This window comes from Vombatus ursinus, unplaced genomic scaffold (genome assembly GCF_900497805.2).
Source record: "Vombatus ursinus unplaced genomic scaffold, bare-nosed wombat genome assembly UNPS02000577.1, whole genome shotgun sequence".
Lineage (NCBI taxonomy): Eukaryota > Metazoa > Chordata > Mammalia > Diprotodontia > Vombatidae > Vombatus > Vombatus ursinus.
The window spans coordinates 15,615,713-15,627,560 of NW_020940355.1; the positions used below are offsets into that span (position 1 = coordinate 15,615,713).

The window sequence follows — 11,848 nt, forward strand, 5'->3', positions numbered from 1 at the left end:
CTTTTTGTTGTTGTTGTTTTTATAATTTAATTTTATTTATTTGTTTATTTTAGTTTTCAACATTCACTTCCATAAGATTTTGAGTTTTAAATTTTCTCCCCTTCCTTCTCCACTCCCCTCCCCAAAACAACATGTAATCTGATAATAGGCTCTACTTATACAGTCATATTAAGCATATTTTCACATTAGTCATGATATATAGAAGAATTAGAACTAATGAGAGGAACTATGAGAAAGAAGAAATAAAACAAAACAACAAAAGAAAAGGAGAACAAATAATATGCTTCCATCTGCATTCAGACTCCATGGTTCTTTTTCTGGATGTGGAGAGCATTTTCCATCATGAGTCTTTTGGAGTTGTCTTAGATTCTCACATTGCTGAGAAGAGCTAGGTCTATCGAAGTCAGTTATTGAACAATGTCATTGTTACTGTGTACAACGTTCTCCTGGTCCTGCTCACTTCACTCAGCATCAGTTCATATAAGTCTTTCTAGGTTTTTCTGAAGTCAGCCTGCTCATCATTTCTTATAGGACAATAGTATTCCATTACATTCATATACCACAACTTGTTCAGCCATTCCCCAATTGATGGACATCCCCTCAATTTCTAATTCTTTTCCACCACAAAAAGAGCTGCTATAAATATTTTTGTACATGTGGGGCCTTTTCCCGTTTTTGTGATCTCTCTGGGATATAGATCTAGAAGTGGTATTGCTAGATCAAAGGATATGCACATTTTTATAGCCTTTTGGCCATAGTTCCAAATTGCTCTCCAAAATGGTTGGATCATTTCACAACTCCACCAACAATGCATTAGTATTCCAATTTTCCCATATCTTCTCCAACATTAACCATTTTCCTGTTCTGTCATGTTGGCCAATCTGAGAGGTGTGATGTGGTACCTCAGAGTCGTTTTGATTTGCATTGCTGTAATCAATAGTGATTTAGAGCATTTTTTCATATGACTATAGATAGTTTTAATTTCTTCCTCTGAAAACTGCCTATTCATATCCTTTGACCATTTCTACATTAGGGAATGACTTGTATTCTTATAAATTCAACTCAGTTCTCTATAATTTTAGAAATGAGGCCTTTATCAGAGGCATTGGCTGTAAAAATTGTTTCCCAGCTTTCCGCTTCCCTTCTAATCTTGGTTTATTTTTATTTCTTTCAGGACTTCTACCTAGTTGGGCTAGCCAATGACTTTTTGATATTAGAAAGGTCTAGTAGAAATGAAACTGAATTCACACATTCCACTTGAAATGAAAACCACTGGGCTTCTCATAAATGTAAGCTATTCAAACAAATCTCATTAGCAAAAGGATCTACATTCCCAACATGGAATTTTGCTACTCCATTTTCTCTTTAAAGTGCTATAAAGCTAATTTCAAAATCAGATCTCAAAAGGCAAAATAAATAAAGTTAGGTAGCCAAAACATTTGTAAGCTTGAAAGAAGAGGAAGAAGTGATCATTTTGGAGATCAACGTAATTTCTATGGCAAAAGAAGGAAACTAAAAATAATTAGGCAAATACAAAAATATGCAGGGAACACAAAATTCAGGTCAAAGTGCTACTCTGAAAAGGAACTAAGTACTGGTAGGGACAATTATTGAGCTGCTGTTGTTGACTTCTGAAAAATTACAGAGAGCAAAAGAGATGCCACATGACTAGAAATGAGCAGATGTGTACTAATTTTCAAAAAGGTAAAGGTGAATCATCCTATGTGTATGAATTAAATGACTGTCATTCTTCACTGTTATACATTGCATTATCAAAATACCCTTTGTTCATCGAGGAGACAGCTGGGCTGTATGTAAATATTCTTGCCCTAAAGGCAAAATTGTATTCCTGAACTTACATTACCAAAAATTTGCCCTTTCTTCTTCACCTCAACCCTACTTCTTGTCATTCAGTCATTTTCAGTCATATCTTTATGACCCTATTTAGGGTTTTCTTGGCCAAGATACAGGAGTGGTTTGCCATTTCCTTCTCCAGCTCATTTTTTTTTTTTAGGCAATTGGGGTTAAGTGACTTGCCCAGGGTCACACAGCTAGTAAGTGTCAAGTGTTTGGTCTGAGGCTGGATTTGAACTCAGATCCTCCTAACTTCAGGGCCGGTGCTCTATCCACTACGACCCTTAGCTCCCCCCTCCAGCTCATTTTAAAGATGAAGAAACTGAGGCAAAGAAGGGTTAAATGACTTGCCCAGAGTCACACAGCTCCTAAGTATCTGAGGCCAGACCTGAACTCATGAAGATGAGTTTTCCTGACTCCAGGTTCAGCACTCTATCTGCTGCACTACCTAGCTGTCCTACTATTTAGGGCATTTCTAACAAAATTCTAGAACATATTATTCAAGGGATACTTTGTGAAGAATTTGAAAGGAAAACTGCAATTATGAAGAATCAATATGAATTCATCAAAAGTAGGTCATGTTATCATCACTTTCTGTTTTGATAGGGTGAATGGACTAAAACGACTGCCATAGACATGCAATATCTGGATGTCAGAAAGGCATTTCACAAACTTTCATGGTATTCTAGTGGAAAAGATGGAGAGATTTAGTGTGGATAAAAGTACATTTAGATAAATGAGTGGACCCATAGGGGAGTAAATAACATAGCTATATAAATTCAGTGGATAGTCTCTAGTAGGTTGTCTATGCTGGGGACCTGTCCTTGGTTCTAAGCTGTCAAGATTTTTTATCCATGGCTCAGATAAAGGCATAGATGGCATGCTTATCAAATGACATCTGGGAATCTTAACAAGACTAAAATGATGAATCTATTAAGAACAAAGCTAAAAAAACGACAACAGGTAGTTTTAATGGATTCTAAGCTTCATGTGAATCAACGCTGTGATATGGCTATTGAAAATGCTTAATTGGATCTTCATTGCAATTCAATAAACACTAAAATGCCTACTATGCTAGGTGCTGAGGATACAAAGCTGAAATGACATATTCCCTCCCTTCAAGGGGATTACAGTCTATTAGTGGGGATTCAGTATGTCTACAAACATATATGGCATAAGGAAAATGTGATAAGGGCAAAGGAGAGAATAGAAAAATGTCTACTAGAAAATTTAAGGACAGAGAAAGTACTTTTAGCTGGAGGGATCAAGGAAGCCTCCCTGGAGGAAGTGATTCCTGAATTAGACCTTAAGGAAAAAGGAAGGATTTCAGTAGTCAGAATTGTAGATGATTCGAGGAACAGACATGAAGAATGTATTGCTCAAATACCTAAAGTTTGAAGAAGGAGGGATGAAATTCAATTTAGGTTGGAATTTGAAAACATGATAGAGAATAGTACAAAAAAAGCTAGAATGGTACTATATGGGTGAAGAGATAATTGAGTCAATCAGTCTTGGTCCACCCCACTTAAAGTAACCAACAAGATGAAAATCTGAGGAAATGGAGGATCTTTGCCAGTATTTTTGCCAAGAAAACCTCAGAAAGGTTCATGAAGAGTTGGACACTACTGAAAAATGACTGAATAACAACAAACTTTCAGGAAAGTTTAAATTTACAGGACTTGGTAATAGATCCTTCATCTTTTGGAGATTTGCATACAGAAAAGCCACCTGCCTAGCTGATATGGAGGGAACAGTCATAGAAATCTTTCAGACAGTATGTGATAAAGTAATTAGAACCAAGGGGAGAGGGGGATATAGAGAGAGGTAATAACGGAAACCATGGCAGTGAATAAAATCACTGAAGGGAAGTGTATAGAGAGAAGAGGCTTGAGGACAAGGTGTCAGACAACATCCGCAATTAACATGGCAGGATGAAGGCTTTGCCACTAAAATCAGGGAAGAAGAAAGTATCTAGAAGAAGGGAGTGTGAGGAAAATAATTAATTATCATTTGTTAATATTATTTGAATCCAGTTTTATGTGATTAGATATTGTTTAACCCAGAATGTGAGATGGAGGTCATTCAGATCCCAGAGACATTCCAGGGACACCAAGAGTAAAGAATGCTTAGAATCCACCCAAGTCTTATTTTGGGTCCACCCAGGTCTTGGGTCCACCCAAAACACTTGTGTTTGGGGTCTGCCCAATAGGTTGTGTTTTGGCTTAGTTTAAATTTTATTGAATGTTTATACTTGCATGCTGATATACATCTCAAACACCCTACATATGAATGGGCTCAGCTCGTACCCTAGTTTGAACTCAAAATAATATAAACTTCACAGAGACTTGAGAGGGAGCCATGCCTTTTTTTCCCACCTCTCTCCTCTGCCAAATGACTTAATAAAATTCTATCTTGAAATTTTAAAAAAATTTTTAGGTTTTGGGTTTTGTTTTTGACCAACAGGATCTGGCAAAATGTTCCAGAAAGGTTAAGGACAAGTACTAAGAAAAGGCCACTGAATTTAGCAATTAAGACAGTCGTTGGTGACCTTAAAAAGAGCTGTTTTAGTAGAAGGGTGAACAGATGACAAGAGGTAATGAAGTGAAGGGTAAGTAAAGGAAGTCAGGGAGTGCAGACTACTCTTAACCTTATTAATAGAATAATCTTTAGATTGAATAAATAGAAGCATAGCATTCATAGTGAAGAAGATGATGGTCATGGTGTACTCTGACCCAGATGGCCCATATATAAAGTATTATTTTCAGCTAGAGGTACCTCATTTTATAAATTTTCTTTCTTTTTTTTTATTTATTATTTTTAGGCAATTGGGGTTAAGTGACTTGCACAGGGTCACACAGCTGGTAAGTGTCAAGTGTTTGGTCTGAGGCCAGATTTGAACTCAGGACCTCCTGACTTAAGGGCCAGTGCTCTATCCACTGTGCCACCTACCTTCCCCAGTACCTCATTTTAAAAAGGAAATTCATATGGCTATAGGTAGCATGAGTTTACTTGAGAACTGCCTTCAACCATTTATCAATTATGAGCTAAAATATATCCAAAGAACATTGAACAGAATGGGTAAGGGGATTGAAAACTATGCTATATGACCTGGACTCTAGGCAGTTCAATGGTGTCGTGGATAAAGCACTGGACTCAGAGTTAAGAAGATTTGAGTTCAAATAAGACCTCCAACACTTATTAGCTGTCTGACCCTGGGCAAGTCACCTAACTTCTGTTTGCCTCAATTTCCTTAATTGTAAAAAGGGAATAATAGCACCTGCCTTCCAGAGCTGTTGTAAGGATTGTCAGGATCCAAAATCACCCCTCTCTTTTTCACTATTAGAAGACGCCTTGTTTTCCAGAGTGAAGGCCCAGCAAGCAAGCTGTGTCCTGAGTGTGGCATAACAACAATCCCTTGCGCTTACCCACCGGATGAACACTGCTACAACTAAATCCCAGAAGTGATGGTCTCTGAGATTGGACAAGCACTAACAGGCCCAGACATGAAGCCCTGTGATGAATGGACTTTTTGTCACTAGATAACCTTGCCTCATGGTTACTGTTGTGCCTCACTACTGTTGCTATACTGCACTGTTTGATTCTTTATCTAACCACAAATATATAAATCAAGGTTTAACCCTACTTTTTGGGTCTTCTACTAAGAGGAGGCCCTGACACATGGGTCCAATTTCTCTCCCACAATGGGATCAAGAAAGTTTTTTGTTTTTAACCTGTTTTGGTTGCAAAACCTCTGTGACTCTCTGGATCAAATGAGATATTTGTAAAGGACTGAGCACAATGTCCGTAACATAGCAAGAGCTAATAAATGCTTTTTTCCTTCTTGTTTGACCCTGTGTAAATCACTTAACTCCCATCAACCGCAGTTTCCTCATCTGTTAAAATGAAAATAATAATAGCACCTACTTTACAGGATGGTTTTAAGGAGATAATATATATGAAGTGCTTTGTAAGCTTAAAAAATACTATATATATGTATTATATATATGTTAACTCTTATTCTATTATGATCATTTTAAGGAAATGAGTCCATTTGGCTTGTAAAACAAAAGAATTGGGAGGGAGGTATAGAAGACAAAGACATATCTGTCATCAAAGGCTACCATGTGGAAGAGAGCTTGAGTTCATTTTTCACAGAACCCAGAACCCAGATCTACAGCAATGGGCAGAAGTTGTAGAGAGGGAGATTTCAGGCTTAATGAAAGGAAGAACAAGCAAGGCTGTTCAAAATGTAATGGACTATTTGGGAAGTAGTGGGTTCTGTCTGCCTCAGGAGAGGTGTTCAAGCAGAGATCAGATGAATACCCGAAGTTTATCAAAGGGATTCAGTTTCAGGTTTAGGTTACATAAGATGACCCCAGAGTACCTTCTCACTCTGAGATTCCATCTTTCTATTAAAGTCTGAATCTCTGACCCTCGAACCAGAAAACAACCCCACATAATTCCCTATGAAATTGTTTAGAGGTTTGGTAAAGAAGAGAATAAAGCAAGCTGTCCTGTTTTCTTCCATCTTCATAAACATACTAAGTAAGACAGCACATGGTTGCTCTGTTTAAGCTTCTCGTGTGTGTGGGTGTGTTGCCATGGCATCTACCATTGGCTCCTCCCCCCCTTCTCTAACAAGTCCCTGCATCTTTCTAGAAGAACTGCAAGAAGCCAAAGGATAAGAAACTAGCAGAGGAGTGATTCTTTCTATCATTTAGCACAATCCCTGGCACATAGCAGGCATTTAATAAATGCTTGCTGATTTTATCTAAGTATAAGTCAGGTTGGCCATGGACAAGTGGACATTTTTCTGCCTGCTCCGGAATGCATGCTCTCTGATGCTGGAGAAGACAGTCTAGTCCTTAAGGACACAAACTAATAAAAAGCAGCTTAAACTGTACACAAATACAATGAAAGAACAAGATGTATGCAATCAACAGTTTTGTTCTATAACAACCATATCCATTTGTTTGTTTTTTATTTCAATTTCTTTCGGTTTACTTTCTTACACCATTTAAAAAAATGAACACCAAACTTTTCTCCCATTGCAGTCGGGGGTGGGGGGCATTATTAAATTCATGTGATGATTATTTTGGGAGAGGTGGAATGCCAATGAACTCTCTGACATTAACTGGGTTTTTTGGCCTCTGAGGGAAGAAAGAAAGGGAGAACACTGTGGTAATAACAGGTTTACAGGATAGACATTTAGCATACAGTGAGTGAGTACGTTTGCAGAAACAATTATTCTCTATAAAGCCTGACATTAAAAATAGAAGAACTGTTATGATTAAAGATATTCTGTTAATAAAGGGCAGACTTGGAACTGTGCCTGAGCTGGCTTAAATCCTACAGAAAGATGTTGTCATCTATCTACTGGCCAAGTGTAAAAGAGAACAGGGACACTTGTGGTTGGAGATCAATGCGTATGTAACTTGATACGGAATTTGAGGAGGGACATACATAAAACTGGGGGTGCTCACTGGTGGTTATTTTTTCATTTGGCTTTTCTATAGAATCTTGCATAATTTAGATGCATAATAAATGTTTGTCTTTTTGAATTGAAATTCTATCAGCTGGATAAGCTCTATCCTTTTTGGCAAAAGTACCTGCAAATATTTAACATAATAAAAAAAGCTGAAAAGTCAAGTCACTAAGCATTTATTAATCACTTACTATATGCTAGGCACTGTACTGTGTTGGCATAAAAAAAAAACCCAAAACAAATAAAGAATAGTTCCTGTTTTCTAGCAACTCAAAATCTAATGGAGGAGACAATAAGCAAACAACCATTTGCAAATATAAAACATACAGGATAAAGTGGAGATAACAAACAAGGAGAGGGGGATGACAGATGAATGGGAAGCGAAGGGACTGAATCAGGAGCAACAGTTTACAAGCAAGTCCCAGATAACGTTATAGACAAGACAACTGTATTCAATCAAAAAGCCTAATAGATTCAGATTGGAAGTGATAACCAACTTGGTTCAGATGACTGCTGCTAAATCATACTTTTCTTTCCAAAGATGAAAGATAGATAGACAATAGTTTGGAATGTTACATATATACATATGTACACTGTCAGCTATAGCCATTGGATGGAATGGCTTTGCTTAATATTTGTTGTTGTTATAAGAGAAGCTGAGTGTGTTTGGTAAGTGGTGCATTACTGTGTTCAAAAAAAGCATCAAAAGGACATTTTAAAAAGCCAAACAAGTACAGAACACCCTGTGAACTAACTCAGATTTTGGAATCCAATATCTTGTTTTCTAGTGAGAGCAGTCAAACAGAACATTTAAGGCTCTATATCACATCTTAAATACAATTATGAGCTCTTCCAAGTGGTGCAGTTGATAAAGTGATGGGCCTAAAGTCAAGAAGACTTGAATTCAAATCCATCCTCAGAAGCTTATAAGCTGTGTGACCTTGACCAAGTCACTTAACCTCTATTTCCTTAACTGTAAAATGGGAATAATTATAGCACCTACCTCACAGTGTTGTTGTGAGAATCAAATGAGATATAATATTTGCAAAAGTATCTAGTACAGTGCCTTAGCACATATTACGCACTATATAAACATTCTTTTCCTCTTCCCTCCTTTCCTGTATTATAGCCTCCCATTGACCTAAACAAAGGTCAGTTTTTTCTTACTGTTACCAAAGTTGTCTGGTTCAGTTGACTTCTTTCTGAATAAGCTCCTTTCTTCAAATAGCAAATCTCTTTGATTGGGAGAAGGGGAAAGTGATTTGTAGGAAACTCCCAGAAGCCTGCTATTTCAAATGAAAAGTGTCATTTCCTTGATTCAAGGAGCTCTGCTGAGGATATAGGTCCAGAATTCAGTCCAGAATGGTTTCTCTGAACATCACTTTCCAGTATTTGGTAGAATTCTGCAAGTTTTACAGTCTTCTAGCACAAAGACCATTATTTCAAATTATGCTTATGAAATATTAGTCTGGAATCTGAATGAAATGAGATTTATGTTCTATTTCTGACAGGAGGGGAAAAAATCAGTTCTTCAAAAGATCTTTTTAGCATACTTTATCTTGTTAGCAGGAATGAAATAGATATACATACCTGGAATCCTATTGAGTGTCACCCAGAAATGCTCATCAGGACTGTAGGTGTCTTTAGACCATTGCATTAAATCAATGGCCCTTTGATCATGGAGAACAAAATTGATGAACTCCTTTGTAAGGGCAACATAAGCAGAGCCAAAGTAAATCGTCAGATTGTGGGGAGGTGGGGTTTTTAATGCTTGGGTGTTTATTACATAAGATGCCTCTGAACTCAGATGCTCTCTATGGATGTATTTTGTCCTTTCAATAGCATGTGCAGGAGGCAGCACCCCTGGGGTGATATTTTTCCCTTTAAATCCTTTCAAATGCTGGATTATTTCCTTGTTAGTTTTCAGGGGAAAATCTTGTCCACAAGTGTTGATGAGGTACTTCCACTGAACCTTAGAGGCCACAAGGTCTTTCATGCAGTTCAGGTCAGCCTGGAGCCTGGATATTCCACCATAGACTATTGGCTCTATCTTGGAGGCAAGGAAAACATTGGGGAAACAGCCCACCAATTTCCCCACAGCATCTTTAAACTCAGTTGTTGCCTTTTCATCCACATGAACACAGTAAACGTTTTGAGGCATGTAAACTGCCCTGAAGAGTCTCTCAAAGGTTTCAAAATCCTTATGTATGACCATTGCATAGGCCAAAGGAAATTCAGCCTCCTCTTCTGAAAGAGTGGTTGTTATGTAGTGACTTTGGAGCAAGTATTCCTTGCAAGATTTCCCAGATACTGTTAGCGTGTTTTCCCATAGGAAAGATGTTTTCCCGTTGATAAATGAATTGCAGACTTTGGCTAGAACCAAAGTGTTTGTTATATTTAGCCTCTGAAGGCTTTGATCGTTATATAAATTAAACATGTAGAACAGAATAAAAATAACTACAGTAAAAATAGGAACTACAAAAAGATAATGCATCAACGAAGGCATGTTTCAAAGACAGTCAGAATCATGAAGTGCTTGCTCCAAACTTACTTTTCCACCTGAGTTGGTATTTTGTTCGGAACAGCTGCCTCTTCTGCCCAGGAGGACGCGGAGTGTTCACTTTCCATCTCATTCACCGAGCCTGGCTGCTGTTTCCCTCCCCGAGCTGACATTAGGAACCGTTCCCTCCTCTTTCCTCTGCCTCTCTCAAGCCTTCTTTGTCTAAATCCCAGTAGCAGGTTGCTTGAGCCCAGCCTATTTTTCCCTGGCTCCCCGTTTGCATCTGCAAGCTGTTGTTCCGTAGGTCGGAGCAACTCTGAACTCCCAGGATCCGCTTTTCCTTTCCAGATTAGCTTCTCGAGTATTTTTCTTTTGATATTGTCCTTTTTGGGGGAAAGGGAAGTGGGGGAGGCTACCCTTTAGGGAATTAGCAAAGTGAAAGCCAAAATCTTAATGCCGAGTCCTGGCAAGCAAGCCTATTTCCTGCTAATCATTGGACAGGCTGTAGCATTCCTCCCCCCCCCCCCCCGCCTCCCCCCAACCTCCCAACCTCTCACAGCGCTGCCGTAACATATAACTTATCTTCTCTCATGTCGTCTCACAGGCAAGCTGACAATTGCACAGACAAGCAGCTCACACTACAGACAGAGTGTGAGCCAGTTTTCATTTACGGCTACCACAAACTTCCTCTAAAGGATTTGGAAAGGAAAACAGAAGCATCACAGAGATGAAACAGGGAAAATTTCATTTAAATATTTTTTCTTTCCCTCTCCTCCACTGGAATAAGAACAACGCAAATTAAGGGTCTAGAGCATAGACCTGTGCAATGACTTGTTTATGTTGGCTAAATAATTCATGCTTCTGGTAATTTTCATGGAAAAACTCCTCTATTTTCTAAATGAGTACTGGAATAATGCTTGGAACAGAAGTTGCCACATAACCCGTGCATAACTTCTAAGTCTAGGCTGAGTACCTTATTTGTCTAAATATTGGGTTTTTTTTTCCCCAAAGGTACTCACCACCAACTTTTTGTGCTTCTGAAGAGGCAATTTCCTCTGAGAAAAGAGAGCTGATCTCTGAGGAAAATGTGGGCCTAAATTATGGCAGTTAGGTGGCACAGTGCTGGGCCTAGAGTCAACAAGATAGGAGTTCAAATCCAGCCTCAAACACTTACTAGCTATGTGGCCTTAGCCAAGGCACAACCTCTGTTAGCCTCAGTTTCTTCATCTGCACAGTGAGCATAATAACAACATCTACCTTGCAGGATTGTTGTGAGGATCAAATAATATTTGTAAAGTGCTTAGTACAGAGCCTGGGTACTGTTATATAAAAGGTTATTCCCTTCCCCACTTTCAAAATCATGCCTTTGACACATACTAGCTATGTACTCTAGGGGAAGCCATTTACCCTCTCAGTGTACTAGTCAACTTTCTAAGAGAATATATAAGTTTCAGAGCCGGTGGTGATTTGCATTCGTGGAGGGATGTTCTTCACTGAGCATCCTCTATATCAATGAAATCTCAGGTTTGGTTAAAAAAAAATCCTTGAAACAAAGTTCACGTTACTTTCAACTCCTGAACTTCTCCTTTATGATATTTCCTTCTTTCTTACCTGAGATAATCCAGTCAACATCTTCACCCACTTCAACTTTTTTTTTAAGGCAATTGGGGTTAAGTGACTTGCCCAGGGTCAGTTAGTAAATGTCAAGTGTTTGGTCTGAGGCTAGATTTGAACTCAGGTCCTCCTGACTTTAGGTGCTCTGTCCACTGCGCCACCTAGCTGCCACCTAGCTGCCCCCTACTTCAACTTTTGACCTTCGGGCTGTGTAGTATTATCCATCCCCAACTAGAAACCTTTCCATGAAGGAAATATCCCTGTTCTTCTTGCCACCTTTTTAACCCTGTCACTCTCTACACTTTCCCTTCATAACAAATGACGCTCTGATTCTTTATTATCTCTGTGTTTTGTAAGATTAAGAAAGAAAACAAAATATATGTCAATTCTTGTGG

At 38.5% G+C, this 11,848-nt stretch overlaps 1 protein-coding gene across 1 annotated transcript in view; it reads right to left on the reverse strand.

Annotated features, from left to right (window-relative positions):
- Positions 1 to 10,294, reverse strand: part of LOC114023520 (N-acetyllactosaminide beta-1,6-N-acetylglucosaminyl-transferase-like) — a 31,325-nt gene extending 21,031 nt beyond the window's left edge. The window contains exon 1 of the mRNA XM_027836229.1: positions 8,930 to 10,294. Coding sequence (XP_027692030.1) covers positions 8,930 to 9,845 — 916 coding nt within the window. The 5' untranslated portion in view covers positions 9,846 to 10,294. The remainder of the gene's footprint in view (positions 1 to 8,929) is intronic.
- Positions 10,295 to 11,848: the final 1,554 nt, after the last annotated feature.